Genomic DNA, 22690 nt, shown 5'->3' on the forward strand with positions numbered 1-22690 from the left:
GGAACACTCTTCTGAATTTAAACACTTCCGCTGAACACCAAACTCCTTAGACGTCAACACTATTGAGCCTATCTGGGACACCTTGCAAGACATCTCCATTTCGTCGTACTTGTAGGCATTTATGGACAGACGTACAGGTTTCATGTTGTCAGTCCCTCCAGCACTACTTCAGACATTAGTCGAGTCAATGCAACGTCGTGTTTTGGCACTTCTGCGTGCTCGACGAGGCCCTACACGATATTAGGCAGGTGTACCAGTTTCTTTGGCTCTTCAGTGTATAATTTTGCAGTATATGTGGATAGTGTCTGAGAAAAATATTGGGAATGGAGGTGGCAGGCAAGAAGTATGCACGTAATGCACGGTGCGTCAGCTTCCACGCATCGCAGTGTTTATGATGTCGTATCTCCTCTACTCTGCGTTGTACAATGACGTACTTTTGTGTGTATATATGTGAATAGTGTGCAGATAGAATTATTGGTAATGAAGTAATAAATTTAAAGGTAATACCTATTGCAGCAGTTTTACTGCATGAACAGCGGAAAGGTAGTGAGTTGTAATTATCTTTTTCGTTTCATCATTAGGTGAGAGATGTTGGCGAGAAAAGTCACGTAAAGGTTTGTAATTATGTAAAAATTTGGTTGCAAGTCAGTAATGCTCTCATTCTCAAAAACTGGATAATAAATGTAATCTGGCTATCTGCACGTCTTGAGCTACGCTCGCTGTGCGTGGTAGCCGTGCGGACTAGGGCGCCTTGTCACAGTCCCCGAAGATCCCACCGTCGGGGGTTCGAGTCCTCTCTCGGGCGTGGGTGTTTGTGTTGTCCTTAGCGCAAGTTAGTTTAAGTTAGATTTAGTAGTGGGTGAGCTTAGGGACCTATGATCTCAGCAGTTTTTCCCATACGATCTTACCACAAAGTTACAAATTTTTTGTTCCTATTCACATCAGATTGGTCTCCTTTTTTTATGGAGTCGGTGGATCAGTGCACATGTCCAGTCGTCTGGGAGTTTTTCACTTCCCCAGATTTCCTGAATGATCTGTGTGATTTCCTGTAGAGATCGTGGTCCAAGATTTTTCAGTAGTTCTGCTGTGATTACGTCTTCTCCTGACGACTTTACATTCTTGAGTTTTTTGATGTGGTGCTGGATTTCTTCTTGTGTCGGTGATCGGCATCGGGTTTTGTGTATCTTGGGGATGTGTGTGGGAATCGTTTGGGTGGTTTGGGGCAGTTATGGTGATCGGAAAAGTAGTATGCCAATTCTTCAAAGTTTTCTTGGTTGGTGAGGGCGAGTTTTCCATTTTGTTTCTTGAAGGTCAAATTTTTTTGTGAGTAACCTTTAATTTTGTTTGTGAAAGTAGTATATAGATTTCTGCTGTTGTAGTTTATGAAGTTGCCCTAAACTGATTTCAGATATTCAGTGATGTAGTTGCGTTTGGTTTTCTGATTTGCGAATGTCGAGAAAGTGTTGTAGGGTTCCTGTAGATTTGTTGCTGTCGTATTTTTGGAAGGCGAGTCGACGATTGATGATGGCTCGATCGCAGTTGGAGTCCCACCATGGGTGTTTTAGCTTTCTTTTTAAGAGGGACTAATTCCTTTTCATCCCCACTCCAATTTGTTGGAGAGATAGGAGGTTCTTGCCCCTACAGTGCTTATTTCTGGACAGCAGTTGATTCTTAGCCTTCGTTCTTCCCGAACATTAAGTTATATGTGTACCACGTTTGGTTGCAACCGATCCAGTGGTTCAGAAGGAGACCTGGAAAACACACACACACACACACACACACACACACACACACACACACACACACACACACACTAAGGCATACAGTCCCTTGGTAGCTTAAGAAATTTAATTTTCTAAGTCAATGCAGTCAAAACACATTGCCATTTATGTGACATATTTTGATAGTCACAAACTCATTCATCAAAACCTATGAACGAACTATTTATAGACATAATTAAGTTTGTATGCAACTCGTAGAGCGCAAGCCATACTGGCACTTGTCTCGTTTTTTCCTAATACACGACTTTCTTGCGCAAAGCAATGTCTTTTTTTTTTTTGCTACTAATTTTATTGTGGACCAATTATTACCTTATTATCCAATCCACATAATAAACAGAAAATTGAAATAGTGTCTGAAATATATAGCATCAGAATCGCTAAAAATAATTTTTTTAATATTGATTTTTAATTGCAAATCAATGGTGAGCAGTAGGGATTTTTGTTTGTCATATTAGAATTCAGAAACTAAAAATGACAAAAATAAACCATATTCATTAGAAAAAAAATCTTTTGATTGTTGGCCAGTGGCATCTTAATTTCAAGGGATATATGGAAGTCTACGTCAATTTCCTTAACGTAAGAGGTGTGTTAGAAAAGTAATGAGACTGGCCGCACTGCGAGCGATCTGGCAATGCTGTGCTGTTCTATGTGTGTAGACTGGTGCGTTCGTCCCTGCCAGATTCTCAGTCCGAGTTTCAGTTCTCTACAGCCATCACGTGATTTCTGAGAGTGTCATCAGTTGCGTTATTGTTGTGTGTTACGAAAATGGAGCAGCGGAACTTAGAGCAACGTTATGCCATCAATTTTTGTGTTGAACTTGGACAATCTGAGAGTGTGACCTTTGAAATGTTGAAGCAGACGTACGTGGAACATTCTTTACCAAGAGCACACCCCCTGGCACAAATCATTTTTGATAGGCCAAGAACACGTTGAAGATGAATCTCGCTCAGAAAGAGCTCAGCATAAAAAACTAACGAAAATGCCGAACGTGTACATGCTCTTGTAAGGTCAGACGGACATTCACCCAAAAGGATGATGGATGAGCTGCTAAATAATTTCACCATATATCCAATTTTGACCGAAGTTTTACAAATATGAAAGGTTTGTGCGACAATGGTGCCAAAAAATCTCACAACTTAGCAAAATGACAATCGAAAACATGTCTGGTTGATGTTCTTGAGTGGATTGCCAGGGACCACGAACGGTTCATCCGTGTGACCACAGGTTATGAACCCTGGATTTTTGAATGTAAACACTTAATTTAAAAATCATGAAAGAAGGCTGTATACGTTGAAGAGACCTGCAGACACTGGAAGGTTTCAGACTGATTACTTCCTGGTTGAACAGAGATCTAGGCACCAGATTTTAAGTAAGTCATTTCCAGGGGCACATGTGGACTTGACCACGGTTTATTGACTGTAAACTGTAGATTAGAACTGAAGAAACTGCAAAGAGGTAGGAATTTATGGAGATGGGACTTGGATAAACTGAAAGAACCAGAGGTTGCAGAGCGTTTCAGAGGGAGCACTAGGGAAAGATAGACAAGAACTGGGGAAATAAATACTGTAGAAGAAGACTGGGTAGCTTTGAGAGATGAAACGGTGAAGGCAGCAGAGGATGAAGTAGGTAAAAAGACGAGGGCTAATAGAAATCCTCGGGTAACACAAGAATGTTGAATTTAATCGACGAAAGGAGAAAATATAAAAGTGCAGTATATGAAGCAGGCGAAAATGAATACAAACGTCTCAAGAATGAGATCGGCAGGAAGTGCAAAATGGCTAAGCAGAAATGGCTAGAGGACAAATGTAAGGATGTACAAGCATATATAACTAGGGGTAAGATAGATACTGCCTACAGTAAAATTAAAGAGACCTTTGGATAAAAGAGAACCGCCCGAATGTATTTCAAGATCTCAAGTGGAAAACCAATCCTAAGCAAAGAAGAGAAAGCAGAAAGCTGGAAGGAGTGTGTAGAGGTTCTATACGAAGAAGCTGTACAGGTGGTCAGTATTATGGAAGTGGAAGAGGACGCAGATGAAGATGAGAAGGGCGATATGATACTGAGAGAACAATTTCACAAAGCACTGAAAGACTGAAGTCGAAACAAGACCCCAGGAGTAGACCTACTGATAGCCTTCTGGGAGCCAGCCGTGATCCCCATTCAAAAGAAATCATGTGCTGCCGGGTGTGAGAATTACCGAACTATCAGTTTAATAAGTCACGGCTGCAAAATACAGAAGAATGGAAGAACTGGTAGAAGCTGACCTCGGGGAATATCAGCTTGGACTCTGGAGAAATGTAAGAATACGTGAGGCGGTACTCACGTTACGACTTCTCGTAGAAGACAGGTTAAGGAAAGGCAAACCTACGTTTGTAGCATTTGTAGACTTAGAGAGAGCTTTTGACAATGTTGATTGGAATAGTCTTTTTCAAAATCTGAAGGCAGCGGAGGTAAAATACAGGGAGTGAAAGGTTATTTACAATTCGTACGGAAACCAGATGGCAGTTATAAGAGTTGAGGGGCACGAAAGGTTCAAATGGCTCTGAGCACTATGCGACTTAACTTCTGAGGTCATCAGTCGCCTAGAACTTAGAACTAATTAAACCTAACTAACCTAAGGACATCACACACATCCATGCCCGAGGCAGGATTCGAACCTGCGACCGAAGCGGTCGCTCGGTTCCAGACTGTAGCGCCTAGAACCGCACGGCCACTCCGACCAGCGGACACGAAAGGCAAGCAGTGGTTGGAAATGGAGTGAGACAGGGTTATAGTCTATCCCCTATATTATTCAATCTATATATTGAGCAAGTAGTAAAGGAAACAAAAGAAAAAATTGGAGGAAGAATTAAAATCCATGGAGAAAAATAAAAATTATGAGTTTTGCCGATGACATTCTAATTTTATCAGAGACAGCGAAGGACTTGGAAGAGCATTTGAACGGAATGGACAGTTTCTTGAAAGGAAGCTATAAGATGAACATCAACAAAAGCAAAACAAGGATAATGGAATACAGTAAAATTAAATCAGGTGATACTGGGGGAATTAGGTTTTACTATTTGGGGAGCAAAATAACTGATGACTGTCGAGGTAGAGAGGATATAAAATGTAGACTGGCTATGAAAAGGAAAGTGTTTCTGAAGAAGAGAAATTTGTTAACATCAAGTATAGATTTAAGCGTCTGGAAGTCTTTTCTGAAAGTATTTGTATTGAGTGTAGCCGTATATGAAAGTGAAACTTGGATAATAAACAGCTTAGACAGGAAGAGAATAGAAGCTTTTGAAATGTGGTGCTACAGAAAAATGCTGAAGATTAGGTAGGTGGAACACGTAACTCGTAGAATTCGGAAGAAGAGGAATTTCCGGCACAGCTTGACTAGGAGGAGGGATCGGTTGGTAGGATACATTCTGAGGGATCGGGGGATCATCAGTTTAGTATTGGAGGGAACCGTGGAGGGTAAAAATCGTTGAAGGAGAGTAAGAGATGAATACACTGAGCAGATTCAGAAGAATGTAGGTTGCAGTAGTTACTCGGGGATGAAAAGGCTTGCCCGGGATAGAGTAGGATGGAGAGCTGCAACAAACTAATCTTTGGACTGAAGACCACAATATCATCCTGAGGCAAAGCGGCAAAGTGAGCAGTAGCACACTGAGACATCTCATCGATAAACAAATGCTATACTGAGCAAATCAAAGATCAAAACAATGTTGATTTGCTTTTCGACAGTAGGGGTATCATCCACAAAGAATTTGTTCCTGCAGCACAAACTGTCAACCAAGATCTTTACAAAGATGTCGGCGAGTGCCATTGCAGACAAACGGATATTGCATCATTACAGTGCCCCATATCACACGGCCACTTCCGTCATGGAATTTTGTGCCTCAAAAAGCATTCCTGCTGTTCCACGGGCCCCGTATTGACCTCAGCTGAGTCCTTGTGATTTTTTTATTTTTCTGCGAATTTGAATAATGTGTGTAAAAAGTATTTCATTTTGGGATTCTGGGGAACATTCAAAAGAATATGACCGACATTTTAAAGGCTCCATCAGTTGAAGCCCTACACTGCTGCTACCAATACTGGGAACGACGACTCCGCCGATTTATAACTGCCGAAGGGAACTACTTTAGAGGGGACGATACTGTTCTTCGAAAAGACAGAATAAAAACTTTGGTAGATAAAAAATCAGTCTCATTACTTTTTTTACACATCTCGCGAGTAATTACCTTACACGACTCACTGCTGTAGCTTGCATATGTTGTCGCCGGTTCTCAGAAGTGGAGAAAAAAAAATGCGAATTCAGCAAAACGGGTGAAAGTTTATGTCGGTGCTCACTGGAATCGTTGTTCCGTCCGCTAGGTCAGTCGCTGGCCAGCTCCCGAGGGAAACATAAGGGCTGCACGGTTCTCCAGGGTGCAGCCGGGCCGGCGTCTTTTACAGCCTCTACCGCCGGTCGGCGGCCGCTCTTTCGCAGGAGGAACGAATTCTGGGCACAGTGCGGAAGCTCCCCCAAGACTGCCGTCCCAGGCTGACCTTTGTTGCCGCCAAGGTCACGGCTATACGAGCGGGATGTCGCACTTGCATCTCGCCCATATTGCACGATTGTATTTTGCCTGCGCTGACGCTCTTCAGACTCGTCTAGTGGTAAACATCAGAGCACTGTAAATATTGTACGTGCATAGCGAGAAGTTATCCTCAGTACATTGGACAGACAGGCAGAAGTTTTGAAGTTAGACAGAAAGAACACGTTGATGCTTTAAGGCATGGCAACTTCAACAAATCTGCATTTGCAGCCCATATTGCTGAAGAAAACCATTCGGTGAGAAACATTGAAAACAACTTAAAAATTTTACATCTAGCACAAAAGGGAGCTACTATGAAAATATTGGAAGAAATAGAAATATAGACACATAAAAACAGCACCCCAGACTATAGCCTTAATGACCAAACTGATCTGCCAGAATGAGATTTTCACTCTGCAGCGGAGTGTGCGCTGATATGAAACTTCCTGGCAGATTAAAACTGTGTTCCGGACCGAGACTCGATCTCGGGACCTTTGCCTTTCGCGGGCAAGCGCTCTACCAACTTTTTTTTTTTTTTTTTTTTTTTATTATTTTTGTTTATATATATTTTTTTTCACCAGGAAAAGGGTAAATGGAAAAAAGATCTTTATTGGTACAAACTTAAATACAACAGAAATGCCATCCTTCCGGCGAAAATAACACAAGACAATATACTCGTACAAGGCGAGGTATTTTTTTTTTTTTATGAACATGGTGTAGGGAAAAAAAGCATAATAGGTCTGATGTAATCTAAGAGGTGTGAAGCAATATACAGTGGAGTGAGGGAAAGACCAGTGTTGTCTGGGGTAGTGCATTAAAGAAAGGAGGCGCGTGTCCATGCGCCTATTCCACTGTGGGTTACAATGTGGAAAGTAGCGCGGGGAGTCTCAGATGTCAGCAGGGGGGGCGGGAGTGCTGTCGGTGTGTGGCACCATCCAACTGAGCGGGGGTGAATTAAAGATCGCGTGTAGGTAATTGGCGAAGAAGGCGCGGTAGCGCGGTCGCTGTTCGACTTCACTGTGGGCGGTTTGTAAGTACTGCCAGAAATCAAGGCGTGATTTGTCACCACCATTATACATGTAGGTGATCGTCCATCCCTTGACCCAGACAATCGCATGATTTTTGGAGGCGGGGAAATAAGTATTCTGAGGATGGATATAAGTCCATGGGTCAATCGAGTCCGGCGGAACGCGGAGGTAACAGGCTACGAACTGTCGGGCAAGTTTCCAGACGTCACTGGTGGCAGTACAAGTCAGTTGATGGACATCGTCATCCACGAGGTTGCAAATGGAACAAAGTGGAGAGTCCTGTAGTCCGATGGCGTGAAGGCGATGGTTTGTGGCGAATTTTTCATTTGCGACTTGGTACCATGTTGCCCGGACGTTGGAGGGAAGAAAAGGCTGGTGGATGTGGCGCCAAACCGTTGGCCACCGCGTGGACGGGTGTCTCAGTTCGATATTGTTGCTGGATATGGAACGAAGGAGAGGGGTGTAAAAATCTTTAGGTCGAGGAGAACGCGTGGTCGGTAAGTGTGTGTGAGCATAACTGAAGTCGACGATGAAATCAGAAATGTGCGTCAAATGGTGCTTGATGTGTCCGACTGGTACTGGTGGTGTTATGGTCGTGGGCACAAGAATTTCCAGCAAGCTGCGCGTAAGGGAGGTGCCCCAGTGCCACTGCTTGTGCATGGTGGACATGTACAAGGACGCCGCTCGGAGTCGCACATTGACAAGGCCGAGGCCTCCTGCTCGCGGGGGAAGGGTGAGCGTGTCGCAGCGGACCTTAAAGATCGTACCGGCTGTAAGGAAGTATCCGAGGGCAGCCTGAAGGCTGCGTCCAATAGTTGATGGCAGCGGGAGGACCTGTGCGATGTGGACCATTCTGGCCGCCACATGTTGATTGAGGTATTGGACACGTTGCAAAGAATCGAGTCGTCGGAGAAGATTTTGTCGCACCGTCGTGCGGATTGTTTGGAGTGCACGCCGAAAATTGATGGCAGCGGAGCGGCGCACGGTGGAGGTGAAAATGATACCAAGATATCGTAGTTGTTGTACACACGGGAGAGGTGCTAAGTCTTCGTGTGAGAGACCGCGTCCAATGGGCATCGCCGCGGATTTAGCCACATTCATGTTACTGCCCGCTGCAGTGCCGTACGTTGATATCAAATCAAGTACCGTGTGTGTTTCACTCCGTGAGCGGATCAAGAGGAGGAGGTCGTCCGCATACGCACGACATCGAAAACTGTGCTGTCGCAAAGTGAGACCAGAAAGGTGGCTCGTCAGACTCCCGATGAGTGGCTCCAGGCTTATGGCATAGAGTAGGGTCGAAAGTGGGCAGCCTTGCCGTACGGAACGCCGGATCGCCACTGGTCCCGCCACACGGCCGTTAACCTGAATCAGAGATTCGGCGGTGCCGTACAGGCGCCGGATCACGTCGATAAAGGCTGGTGGAAAACCCATGCGGTTCATCACTGAGAACAGAAAAAGATGCCGCAATTTGTCGAATGCGCTGTCAAAATCAATGGCAACCACTGCGGCGCGGAGTCTGCACGCCGCTGCCAGTGCAATTAAATCGCGACATTCTCCTGTGGCCGTTTGTATATTAACTGAGCCGCCCGGAGTTGTCTGTTCCGGGGATAGAATGCTAGGCAGGATCTTGCGGCATCGCGTTGCCAGTAGGCGTGTAAAAATTTTACAGTCTGCGTTAAGCAGAGTCAGGGGACGGTAATGTGCTGTCGTCACACCTGGTGTCGGTTTGTGGATGGGTATAATAATTCCCGTAACGAAGGACGGCGGTACGGCGTTCCCTATCGTCAGCAGTTCATTAAACATCGTTGTCCACCGTGATGCCATTAGTGTGAAGAAAGCGCGATAAAATTCTATCGGCAATCCGTCGACACCAGGTGTCTTATTCAGAGCGCCTTTTTTGATTGCATCGTGGATTTCGTCACGCGTAATGGGTTCCAGCAGCTCGTCCGCTTCGTCGCTGGTGAGGGTGCGAGTTACGTGTGGTAACACAGACTCCTCAGCGTGGTTGTTGGTAGTCTCCTCCTGGTACATTGTGCGGTAGTGGTCGACAAAGGCACTGACGATTTCGGCCTGGCAAGTGACGTGCTGGCCGCGACAGGTGGTGATCTCGGTGATGAGTTGTCGTCGTCGATGTTTCCTATCGGAGGCGATATGATGCATGGTCGGATGTTCTTGTTCCGCCGAATCTTGACGTCGGGTTCGCACCATAGCCCCCTGCAGTCTACGGCGTGTCAAAGTTACAATTTGCGCCTTAATCCTGCTGCGTTCCCTCTGGGTGTCGGGGGTGGGCGGTTGGGCGTCCAGGTCGCGGAGAACGGCGTAGAAATAGTCGGTAGTGTGCCGGCGCCACGTAGCAACTTCCTTTCCATACTGAATCAAAGTACGTCGAATGGCAGGTTTGGCACATTCTAGCCACCAGGTCAAGGTCGTGCAGTATTTAGGTAAGCGACGTTCACAGGTGGCCCATGTCTCGGTAACACGTTGAAGACATTCGGGATCATGAAGATGGGAGGTGTTTAGCTTCCACGGTGCACGACTACGCCAGACCACCTGCTTGGGGAAGAGAATGTTGCAGATGTAGGCACAGTGGTCCGAAAAGGCCAGGGGCCAAAGTTCTGCACCTTGGACTGCAGGTGTGAATTCCCGAGAGACGTAAATTCTATCAAGGCGGCTCGCGGAGTGACTCGTCTGGTAAGTATGTCCAGGCGCGTCGCCGTGCCGAACTTCCCAAGTGTCGCGGAGCAACAGATCTCGGACGACAAGACGCAGTTCTTGACAGGTGTTGTAGTGGGGCACTTGGTCTTTAGGGTGCAAGACACAATTAAAATCACCCCCAAGCAAGTAATGGTCGCAGCGTCCAAGAAACAAAGGAGCGATTTCTTCTGAATAGAAGAGGGCCCTGTCGCGTCTGCGGGTGGAGCCTGAAGGAGCGTAAATGTTGATGATACGCGTCCCCATGACGGTGACGGCCATGCCTCTGGCAGATGGAAGGTATGTGATATCGGCCACTGGAATGCCTTCTCTGGCGTAGATGGCTACGCCGCGTCCCAGGTGGTCACCAGGAGAAGGATAAGTGTTATATCCCGCGACGTCTGGTAGTGTGGCCAGGTGTACTTCCTGTAGTAGTGCGATATCGACGTCCGACGCCCATATCATCTCTCGCAGCAGTTGAAGTTTCACGGGTGAGCTGATGGTGTTAGTGTTGATCGTCGCTATTCGGTAGGTTTGGAGCTGTAACCCGCCGTGGAGGGGAACTCCACCGGCGGAGGATGAAGAGGGACGAGGCAACGGTGAGTCGTGCCGTACGCCACCTGACGGCATTATCAGCGGCGTAACGATGCTTCCGTCTGGGGTAACTCTGTCCCCAGCGTGTGGTCCGGCTCCTCATCGACGTCCTCACTCCACACCATTGAAGGCGTTGTCGTTGTGATGGTCGTACGTTCCACTTCGGTCGTAGTGGCAGAGGACGTCTCGGCGGCAGTCGCATCTGTGGAGTCCATTGGTTCAGGAGCACCTGAGCGAGCCAGTAGAGTAGGCATCGACGTATCCACAGTCGGCGTCATGTTGCCGTCATTCGTATCGTCGTGTAGGTTCTCCGAGGCCTCGTCGGGTCGGACGGCCTCTGGAGCATCGGGGGGTGGTGATCCGTCTCGTTCCGAGACCGTACGGCGCCTCCTCTTGCGCCTCTTAGGTGAACGTTGTTTGCGGGTTCGTCCCTCCGTGTCGGAAGACGGGAGGGAGTCGCGTCGCTCTGAGAGGAAGGCCGTTGCGGGAACGTCAAATGAAGGGGCGTCCATATGTTCAGGCGGGTGGGTGTCGGAAGTCGTCGCTGTTGGTAGTGGCGCCAGAGTAGCGTCAGGCTTTGAGCGCGACGCGTCGGCCCCAGCGGTATCCGTAGCAGCTGGAAGGGTCACCGGTGCATGGTCCGATGGGCGGCGGCCGGTGGGAGGAGAACAGAGCGCCGATGCGTAGGTGATCGGTAAAACCGTAGTCGGAGCAGGAGGTGCCACGGTAGCGGCTGGCAATTGGGTGATTCGTCGCTGAAGACACTCAGATCTGAGGTGGCCTTCTTTGCCGCACCCGGAACAGGTCTTGGGTTGGCCGTCGTATATGACAACCGCGCGGCACCCGCTAATTTGCAGGTAAGATGGCACGTGGCGATGGAGGTCGATGGTGATCTGCCGTACACCGTTAAGAACAGGGTACGTTTGGAATTGCGCCCAGCGTTCGGCAGTGTGGCCGTGTACAGTGCCATAGGGGCGGAAAGCCGCGATAACGTCTTCCGCTGGAAGCTCGAACGGGAGTTCGAAAACTCGTATGGTGCGCATTCCTAAGCCGGCATGGTCGACAGTGACCGCTCCGACATTGCCGTCGGCGTGGCAAAAGCGTAATCCATGGTTGGTGTCACGAAGTATTCTTTCACATACCGCGTCATTGACGACTTTGACGTACACAGTACTGCTTAATATGGACAAATGGATGCCCAAGATGTCAGAAGCTGGGATCTTAGCAACGTCGCGTAGGAAGCGTTCCACTTCCAAGGCCTTTGGTCGTGCGTAGTCGTTGCAGAAGTTGAAACGTAAAGTTGATTTTCGAAAACGGTTGGCCATGATTCTAGTGCACGTAAGCGTCACGTAAGTGACGGCCGCTGAAATGTAAACAACAGCGAGCGCGCGCGCTCCGCAGGCGGAAATAACAACACGTCCGCACTGCACGGCGGCGAAAGCCGGACTGACGAACTGAGCTACCCAAGCACGACTCACGCACCGTCCTCACAGCTTTACTTCTGCCAGTATCTCGTCTCCTACCTTCCAAAGGTTTGGTAGGAGACGAGATACTGGCAGAAGTAAAGCTGTGAGCACGGGCGTGAGTCGTGCTTGGGTAGCTCAGTTGGTAGAGCGCTTGCCCGCGAAAGGCGAAGGTCCCGAGTTCGAGTCTGCCGGCACAGTAGCTCAGCGTGTTCGGTCAGAGGGTTTAGCTACCCTCTGTAACAAAAAAAACTGAGTGAGCGAATCAACGATCACCGTGAACAGGCGTCATCGGACGTCCGCCACGAACAAAATTCAACGAACAATCTAGAACAAAATGATATCAACAAAAAAAAAGTTGGTAGAGCGCTTGCCCGCGAAAGGCAAGGGTCCTGAGTTCGAGTCTCGGTCCGGCACACAGTTTTAAATCTGCCAGGAAGTTTCAAACTGATCTGGCTAACACCCCTTTCCCGAAAAATTTGCACCCTCCAAAGTAAATAGTATTCCTACACCTATCCGCAGATGAAGTAGCAAATTTATCTGTTACTACAATTCTCATGATGTCAAATGTAAATGAATAATGTACTGTCTTACCCACATAAAAAAAAACCTTTTACATGGAACATCTTTATAATTAGTGTTGCAGTATTAGCTCTAATATTCACAAAACCAATATCTCTCTGTACTAGTGTAAAAGGCGTTTCACTTGCGTAAGTGAATATATGATCTTTTACCAGACATCTAGCATCATTATAATATTCGATATATCATAGCATCTTTGACACTCATATGTTTGTAAACCCTATGTATCTATCAAAACATGCCGTGCATGTTAGAAGTCTGTTCAGTGACTCAGCTGAAGTGCTCAGTAATACAAATTTACGTCTGTAACGATAGAAATGTGAGAGAAATGCATTCAGTGGCAAATCTGAAGCGCTCAATTATGCAATTTTGTGTGTGCATCGATGTAAATGCGGCGAAAAAACTACAAAGGTTGTCTGCTGGACGAAAAATTATGAAACCAAGTATTCCAAACCGACATTTCACGATAAGTAATCAGTGAAAAACGCAGCACATGTTGTAATGAAAGCATTAAAGCCGTCTGACAATGAATCGTAATGATTGGAAAACCAGTAACGGTACCCTTTGAATAAAAGAACTTAAAATAAAATTTGTGGCTGGTTGCTGTCTCAACGCCATCAACATTTATCCTCAATATTACTCTAGAATACTCGTTAGTGTATTAATACCAGCAAGCGGCTATCAGAGGTCGAAACTCTGTAATCTTGTTGTGTTTACACGTGCTTCCCATTGTAATGAAAGACGACTTGTACAAAAATCGAGACAGCTCCCCAGCGTTTGTGAAACTAGAATAAAGTCGCCCTCTCACGGGACGTGAAAATTGAAAATGTACGTACACTTTAAAGAGGTAGCTCAAACGTCTGTACGGATCGCCGTTAGCCAAAAACTAAAGGGCTGTAACTTGTATACAGTCGTTCATATTGGTAATGGCCTTACTTTTAAACTATGTATTCAAAACCGTATTTCAGCGTTCTGGAAAATTATACAGTATCAGCTCAAGAGCTGATGTTTCGGAAGCAGTTTGCTAACTTAAAAAAGAACATATTCATGAATCCCAAGCCGGCCGAAGTGGCAGAGCGGTTCTAGACGCTGCAGTCTGGAACCGCGCGATCGCTACGTCGCAGGTTCGAATCCTGCTTCGGGCATGGTTGTGTGTGATGTCCTTACGTTAGTTAGGTTTAAGTAGTTCTAAGTTCTAGGGGACTGATGACCTCAGATGTTAAGTCCCATTGTGCTCAGAGCCATTTGAACCATTTGAACGAAGCCCAATTTCTCTTCTTCTTGCTAACATTTTTTCCGTTGTGGAATGCGAATGCAGGAGGGCAGCTCCACCTTCATCTATACGGCTCATTTCTCTCCATTTCGCAGCCATACGGTGGCTAGTGGAAACACTACCACAAACCTTTCCGGGTAACAGTGGCCGGCAGTGTATCCCTACGTATGGTATCCATTTCGTGTGGACGCTATGTTGCCGGACAACGATGGCGGGAGGAGTTTTGAAGCCCAGGAAGACAGTTTATCAAAAGATATTTTATCTGCTGCCCGGGGCTTCTGGGGTTGCAGGTGAGGCGTGACCTTGGGCAGGTAGCTTCCAGGAATACTGAGCACAAATTTCGCAGATTTTTGTGTGGGTGAAAATTTCAATGGGCATCGTTTCCACAATCCGTCTGTAGCACAGCATTATACTGAAATGAAAACTGGACCATCAGAAATCAGATGAAGAAGAAATTTGAAGCATTTGAAATTAGGTGCGATACATGAGTCTTAAAAGTTAAGCAGACGAATTAAATACGACACGAAGCTATACTAAGAAGAAAAGGCGGGGAAAAAAATCTAAGTGGGGTCCTTACCAGAAGAAGCGGCAGGTTAGTGCGACAACTGGTACGTCGACCAGTGGTAAACTTATCGCTGGAAGGTATCACTTGAGGGTAAACACTAGAATATACTAAAAGAGATTGTCGAGGATGATAGGATTTGCGCATAAAATCAGTTGATGTACTGATGACTTTAAAAAACACTGTTGCTGCAAGAAATTGTAGTTGATCTGATAGCATTATCAGCAGAAGATGCTTGGAAATTGATCTGAAATAGAGCGGGCAATATAAATAAATTCCGAGTATTCGCAAACAAAGTCGCCTCAGCCACAATATACTCTTAGTAACGTTTATGCTGCTGCAAACTGTCAGAAAACCTTCTTTTGGAATCTATCCAAACAGTGATGTCGCACATCTTGCCTTTTGCTCGTCATTCGATTACTGTGCCGGAAATCGCGAAGAGATTTTCGAATGGGCGAAATGCTCGTGAGTTTCATTGTTGCCAGTTGATGTAGATCTTAGAACCAGTTGCCGATTTTCTATTAGAATCTATCATATTTGCTCAGTGTTATATGTCTTATGTATGTTGGCTATCGACCCACCGAGTTGTATTATAAGCAGTAGCATTTCAGCCAAGACAGCGTTCGTGTCAGTCTTTCTTGCACGTGACTTTTTTTGTTTTTTGCTTTCTGCTTTCGTTTGTAACCAAACTTGATGTTTCTTCATTCGTCCACTCCACTATGACGCGAATGTTGACACACAAAGACAAAATAACATCAACAGAAAGTAAATGACCACGTGGTCGACGGGACAGTAATCCTGAAATTCTTACCGCTTGCCCATACCAGACGCACAGTCGGTTTTCTACTTTAAGCCTTCGGAAAACCTGACGGATTGCAGTTGATTTCGTGGAGGGTTCTTTACAGATTACTTATTGACTGACTTGTTCAATGGCGAGGATGATTACTAAGGCAAAATATCTTGTGAAATCAAGAACAGAAAATATGACGGCTGTTGACCATTAGACAGCTAACACTTGGCTCTCTTCTCGCTATAAAGAATCTGAGTATGTTCGCTGTAGTGATACTTTTTCATTCCAAATTCAAATTTAAAAAAAAAATGTTCATTTCTAGTAATCTGAAAGTATGGAACCTGTCTACGAACAGTCAGCAGCCCAAAGAGAGCTTCCTAATTTGCATTTCCCTGTTTCAGGGAAATATCTGGCAGCAGCTGCTGTCCTTCCACTTCATCCTCGAACTCGTCAACACGATACCCTTCACGCTGACGGTAAGTCAATTTGCCAGCGCAGCTTAGATCACTCCAACACGATACTGCTTGTTTTCTAAATTAATGAAAATGTAGGCTCGAGTATCTAATGTTAAGATAAAAATCCTTTTTAAGTGTGTTTTAGTGAAAGACGCTATAGTAAGTCATAGATATATGATCATGTGTTCGCCGCGCGGGTTAGCCGCGCGGTCTAGCGTGAGGTTCGAGTCCTCCCTCGGACATGAGTGTGTGTGTTGTCCTTAGGGTAAGTTAGATTAAGTAGTGTGTAAGTCTACGGACCGATGACCTCAGCAGTTTGATCCCATAGGAACTTACCATCAATTTCAAATTACCTTGTGCTCAATTATGATGAATGTGACCGAATTTTCATACGTTGTTCTTCATTTGTTCCTTAGACACTGAAGTCCTGAAGATCTCTCACCACATTGCGAATACCTGTCACGTCGTAACTGCACGACAATATCAAGCATCTCAGTACCAATTCATAACTGCTAATCTTTCTCCATCTCACCCATTTTAACGATAGAACCTGGAACAAGCTATCCAGTAAACCGCGACTGCTTTACGTCTATGCTGCATTGAAGAAAAGGCTAATCAGTTTTTAGTTAGCATCGAGATAGGTGGGCTGGCGATGTGTCCCGTTAGTGTCAAACAGCGATCCAGTATCACAGTACTGATTTAAACACTATCCCAGCTTTACTTTCACTTCATCTTTCTTTTTTCCTCATGCATTCGCGTATTAATTAAATTCTACTCAAGATCTGCTTCTTTTAGTTTGACTATGCTTTACTCTCAGCAATTTGTTACTTCTAATGCACACGAAAATTATGTTGTACAAATGCCCTTACCAGAATGTCTCAGGAAACACATTTTAATAATTAAGAGGTGTCATAAAAATATGGTGAATGGTTTTTTTTCTTTTCTTTTTTTTTTTTTTAGCAGCAACGCCTGACAGTACTGCTATTTGATGTAATTTGTCGTATAGCCTGAGGGACATGCCATTCACAATTCCAAGCGTGACAAGCACCCTTCCGTATCGTCGATATGAGATCCGTATAAGGGATCGGCGCTGTTCGTAACTGGCCTTCAGCAATACTCCTCTTGGCAAGGCGATCAACACTTTCATTATGAAGGATGCCGTGATGTCCTCTAATCCAGAGTAACTGAACGGCAATACCCAACGTCTGCGAGTCTCTTACGGCCGCCAAGACGTCCAGATCGTACCTGTTGATCTGTTTATCACACGCGGGATGTTGCAATTTATGCAGCACACTTTGAGAGTCCGTAAGTATCATGCCGAACTTGAATGTCCGGATACAATAATGAATACCTTCCCTGAATGAGATATTCACTCTGCAGCGGAGTGTGCGCTGATATGAAACTTCCTGGCAGATTAAAACTGTGTGCCGACCGAGACTCGAACTCGGTACCTTTGCCTTTCGCGGGCAAGTGCTCTACCAACGAGTCTCGGTCGGGCACACAGTTTTAATCTGCCAGGAAGTTTCATACCAGCGCACACTCCGCTGCAGAGTGAATATCTCATCCTGGAAACATCCCCCAGGCTGTGGCTAAGCCATGTCTCCGCAACATCCTTTCTTTCAGGAGTGCTAGTTCTGCAAGGTTCGCAGGAGAGCTTCTGTAAAGTTTGGAAGGTAGGAGACGAGGTACTGGCAGAAGTAAAGCTGTGAATACCGGGCGTGAGTCGTGCTTCGGTAGCTCAGTTGGTAGAGCACTTGCCCGCGAAAGGCAAAGGTCCCGAGTTCGAGTCTCGGTCGGGCACACAGTTTTAATCTGCCAGGAAGTTTAATATCTTCCCTGATGGCCAGTAGCTCCGTTGTGTATATATAACATTCAGGTGGAAGCACAAACATTTGGTAGGCGCCACTAGAAGCGCAAAAGAAGGCGTATCTCACACACGCCTCAGATGTAGAACCATGTGTATACAAGGGGTACTGCGACCAGTGTATCTTGAAGAAGTTCTGGGCAGTCGTCATCCACAAGGTGCCTGTATGAGTCTCCAGAATCGAACCACCGCCTTAAGTGAGGCACAATCAAATATCGAAGATAGACTGAGGAGAAAAATATCAGACAACATCTGACGTCTTGTAGACAACGGCATTACGGATGCTTCCACTAGCAGAGGGTTGGTGGGCGTTGATTTCATGGCTCTGAGGACAAGACGGATCACTCTATAATGGATAACATCGAGCTTGCGCAAAGTTGATTGCGTTGCAACGCCGTAGACAATGCTACCTTAGTCTAAGACAGAACGGATCAAAACCTTGTACAGAGTCAAAAGAATAATAGTTTCCGATCCCCTCCATACTTGGGCAAGCACACGCAAGATGTTCACACTGTTATCCACCTTGGCGACGAGGTACGCAACATGTCGCGTCCACGTGAGTTTACTGTCGAAGTAGATGCCAAGGAATTTAGCATGTGCCCGAACAGGAAATGTGTACGAGCCAAGATGAAGCTGAGATGAGAAGGTATTACGCCGTTTCCTCGTAAGTATCACAACTGACTTGACAGGTGGCAAAGTGAACCCATTGTCAACTCCTATGCGCCAACATTTCACACGCGTCGATGTCGGCCGCATACTGAAGAACTCTGACGGTGGAGCTGAACAAAGTTTCTAGGTCGCTAGGTCGGTGACATGTATGGCATATAGTAACGGTCTCAGTATCGCGCCTTGTGGGAGGCCACGAGACATTAGCGGAGCCCATACAACACACTGTCCCGATCGCAGATTTATACGGTACAGCATCCAAGCAAACTGTATATAACCCGTAGAATCACCTCCGGGAGATTCAGCAGTTGCAATTTGTTGATAAGTTCAAGGTGTCAGGATATTGTCTTACGCCCTCAAAAAGTCAAGAAATAAGATTGTTAAATACTCGTTAGTAAAGATCGAGTTTTCAGTGCCCATCGCAAGCGAGGTAATATTATTGTAAGCTTTTTTTTTTTTTACATAGCTGCACAACAGCAACGGTTTCAAGTAATAAAATTATAAACAGCCGACCAGTTGCAATGGATACAGAAATTCTTTACCTAGGTTTCGACAAATATAAATTTGTCTTCTTCAGAAGGTAACTGCGATGGCACACTAGTCCTTACTAATGTAAAATAGTTACCTTCTGAAGAAGACAAATTTATATTTGTCGAAACCTAGGTAAAGAATGTCTTTATCCATTGCAACTGGTCGGCTGTTTATAAATTTATTATCGTAAGTACTTCTGACTTCACGGCATCCATTTTGCGTCCGCGGAAGCAAGTTCTCATGTTCCAATCACTACTCTAGGCGGAACTTGAGGAGACATTCGAATGTCTTACACACACAGGACAATAATGGCGGGCAGAGAAAGAGGACTACAACAATTGGTGTAGCAGTTCTGTCCCTATCCGTTTTTTATTCATTGTTGCGCACACCAACTGAATTTGATACTGTTACATGCCCCCAAAATCATACGACAAGTACGCATGTTTGTAAGTGGTCTTACTGCATTCCATTCGTTTTTCAGCAAATCATCAAAACGAACGGTGTTCCTAACTGAGAAAGGATTTAAACTGCCACATGCATGCAATACTTGCTGGAACTTTCTTTAAAGGGCAGTTTCAACAATGTCTAGTCATTTCTCAAATCTATATAGTGTTTTTAATTATATTATTGATGATACAGACTCACAGTGGGACCCGCAATCTTTGAGCTGTGCTTTTGGAATGAAACGACGAATGGATGATCCTACGTTTGTCTACTTGCTTTGCTTCTACCGAGCGTGCTTTATTTATGTTGATCATCTCTATGATGTTCTTCAGTCCAAAGCTGTCAGTGTAACTCCTTGTCGCGAGGAAATAAGAACTGTTTTGAGAAACTTACAACAGTTAAGAAGGGAAACATTCGTTGATGAATGCATTAAATGCAGCTTGTGTTTGACTGGCAACTTATCGTTCTGTGACAGTCAAAAGACATCTCTGAGGGCACTAACTTATGAGATATTGGATTTGCAAATTGTTCAGATGCGAAGGAGATTTCAAGACTTTCCCCAAATTCAGTTTGTTGAACTTTTGAACGGAAAGTGTTTGCCGAACTATCAAAAGAATTCCCAAAGTTGAAACTGCTTCAGTTTGTTGTTGTTGTGGTCTTCAGTCCTGAGACTGGTTTGACGCAGCTCTCCATGCTACTCTATCCTGTGCAAGCTTCTTCACTTCCCAACACGTGCTGCAGCCTACATCCTTCTGAATCTGTTTAGTGTATTCATCTCTTGGTCTCCCTCTACGATTTTTACCCTCCACGCTGCACTCCAATACTAAATTGGTGATCCCTTGATGCCTCAGAACATGTCCTACCAACCAATCCCTTCTTCTTGTCAAGTTGTGCACACAAACTCCTCTTCTCCCCAATTCTATTCAATACTTCCTCATTAGTTACATGATCTACCCATCTAATCTTCAGCATTCTTCTGTAACACCACATTTCAAAAGCTTCTATTCTCTTCTTGTCCAAACTATTTCCTAGCAGATTAAAACTGTGTGCCGGACCGAGACTCGAACTCGGGACCTCTGCCTTTCGCGGGCAAGTGCTCTACCATCTGAGCTACCCAAGCACGACTCGCGCCCTGTCCTCACAGCTTTACTTCTGCCAGTACCTCGTCCTCTACCTTCCAAACTTTACAGAAGCTCTCCTGCGAACGTCACAGAACTAGCACTCATGAAAGAAAGGCTATTGCGGAGACATGGCTTAGCCACAGCCTGGGGATGTTTCCCGAATAATGAATAGCTCCCCTGATAGTCAGTAGCTCCGCTGTGTAGATAGATGCTTCTCATTCTGGAAACATCCCCAGGCTGTGGCTAAGCCATGTCTCCGCAATATCCTTTCTTCCAGGAGTGCTAGTTCAGCTAGGTTCGCAGGAGAGCTTCTGTGAAGTTTGGAAGGTAGGAGGCGAGTGGCGGAATTAAAGCTGTGAGGACGGGGCGTGAGTCGTTCTTGGGTAGCTCAGTCGGTAGAGCACTTCCCCGAGGAAGGCAAAGGTCCCAAGTTCGAGTCTCGGTCCGGCACACAGTTTTAACCTGCTAGGAAGTTTCACGAGTTATAGACTTATTCGTGGAAAGAAAAGATAGGTGCATAGAACTTGTGTACAAGAAAATATGTGCTATTTTCTCTTGCTGCTGGAGTTCTCCAAATTTGTCATCGTTTCTTGAACAAGTTAGTTATTATTATTATTATTATTATTATTACTGGTGGTAGTAGTAGTAGTTGTTGTTGTTATTGTTATTGTTGTTGTTTTGTTTGATACATTTAGTTTCATTTGTTTAAATTATTGTTTATTGTATTATTTTGTCTCCCTATAATAACTGAAGAGTCTCCCCAATCTTTACAACCACGTTACGTTGCTGTATGGGAAACGCCTTCTTTTGCGCTTCTAGTGGCGCCTACCAAATATTTGCGCTTCCACCTCAATCTTCTATCTACACAGTGGAGCTACTGACCATTAGGGGAGCTACTCATTATGGTATCCGGACATTCAAGTTCGTCCATATACTTACGGACTCTCAAAGTGTCGAGCAGAAACTGCAACATCCAGCGTTTGATAACCAACATGTATGTTCTGGTCGTCTTGGAGGCCATAAAATACGCGCAGACATTGTTTATTGAAGTTCAGTTACTCTGGATTCAAGGGCATCATGGCATTCTTCATAATGAAAGTGCTGATCGCCTTGTCAAGCCAGAAGGCCAGTTACGCCCAACGCCGATCCCTCATACGGATCTCATACTGACGATACGGAAGGCTGCTCATCACGCTTGTGATTGTGAATGGCAAGTTCCTCAGCACTCTAAAGGAGCCCACTTGGCGGCCATGCAACCAAACATCTCTTCTCGACCATCGTTCGCCTCGGTGCAGCTTCGTTAGACGGCATGTGACTTCTGTCAATCGCATGAGGCTGGGACACGGACACTGCGATAAGGTCACAGCTGCAATAGCGTTTCTTAATCCCAACATATTGGCATTTTCCAAGTACACGACTGCACAAACAGGCGTGTATAAAAAATTGGTTGCGAGAGGTTACCCTTTACCTACCAGTGTTACTGTTTTACTCCACCGTTTTGATAAATACAAGTATTCTTGGGAATACATGTATCACATACTACACTACTGGTCATTAAAATTGCTACACCACGAAGATGACGTGATACAGACGCGAAATTTAACCGGCAGGAAGAAGATGCTGTGATATGCAAATGAGTAGCTTTTCAGAGCATTCACACAAGGTTGGCGTCGCTGGCGACACCTGCAACGTGCTGATATGAGAAAAATTTCCAACCGATTTCTGATACACAAACAGCACTTGACCGGCGTTGCCTGGTGAAACGTTGTTGTGATGCCCCGTGTAAGGAGGAGAAATGCGTACCATCACGTTTCCGACTTTGATAAAGGTCGGATTGTAGCCTATCGCGATTTCTGTTTATCGTATAGCCACATTGCTGCTCGCGTTGGTCGAGATCCAATGACTGTTAGCAGAATATGGAATCGGTGGGTTCATGAGGGTAATACGGAACGCCGTGCTGGATCCCAACGGCCTCGTATCACTAGCAGTCTAGATGGCAGGCATCTTATCCGCATGGCTGTAACGGATCGTGCAGCCACGTGTCGATGCCTGAGTCAACAGATGGGGACGTTTGCAAGACAACAACTATCTGCACGAACAATTCGATGACGTTTGCAGCAGCATGGACTATCAGCTCGGACACCATGGCTGCGGTTAGCCTTGACGCTGCATCACAGACAGGAGCGCCTGCGATGGTGTACTCAACGACGAACCTGGGTGCACGAATGGCAAAACGTCATTTTTTCGGATGAATCCAGGTTCTGTCTACAGTAACATGGTGGTCAA

General features: G+C 45.5%; 1 protein-coding gene across 1 annotated transcript in view; it reads left to right on the forward strand.

The window, feature by feature from the left end:
- Positions 1 to 22690, forward strand: part of LOC124621966 (potassium channel subfamily T member 2) — a 700004-nt gene that overhangs the window by 235870 nt on the left and 441444 nt on the right. Inside the window, exon 4 of the mRNA XM_047147499.1 lies at positions 15725 to 15799. Within this exon, the coding sequence (XP_047003455.1) occupies positions 15725 to 15799 (75 nt within the window). The remainder of the gene's footprint in view (positions 1 to 15724; positions 15800 to 22690) is intronic.

Source organism: Schistocerca americana, chromosome 1 (genome assembly GCF_021461395.2).
Source record: "Schistocerca americana isolate TAMUIC-IGC-003095 chromosome 1, iqSchAmer2.1, whole genome shotgun sequence".
NCBI classification, from domain to species: Eukaryota; Metazoa; Arthropoda; class Insecta; order Orthoptera; family Acrididae; genus Schistocerca; species Schistocerca americana.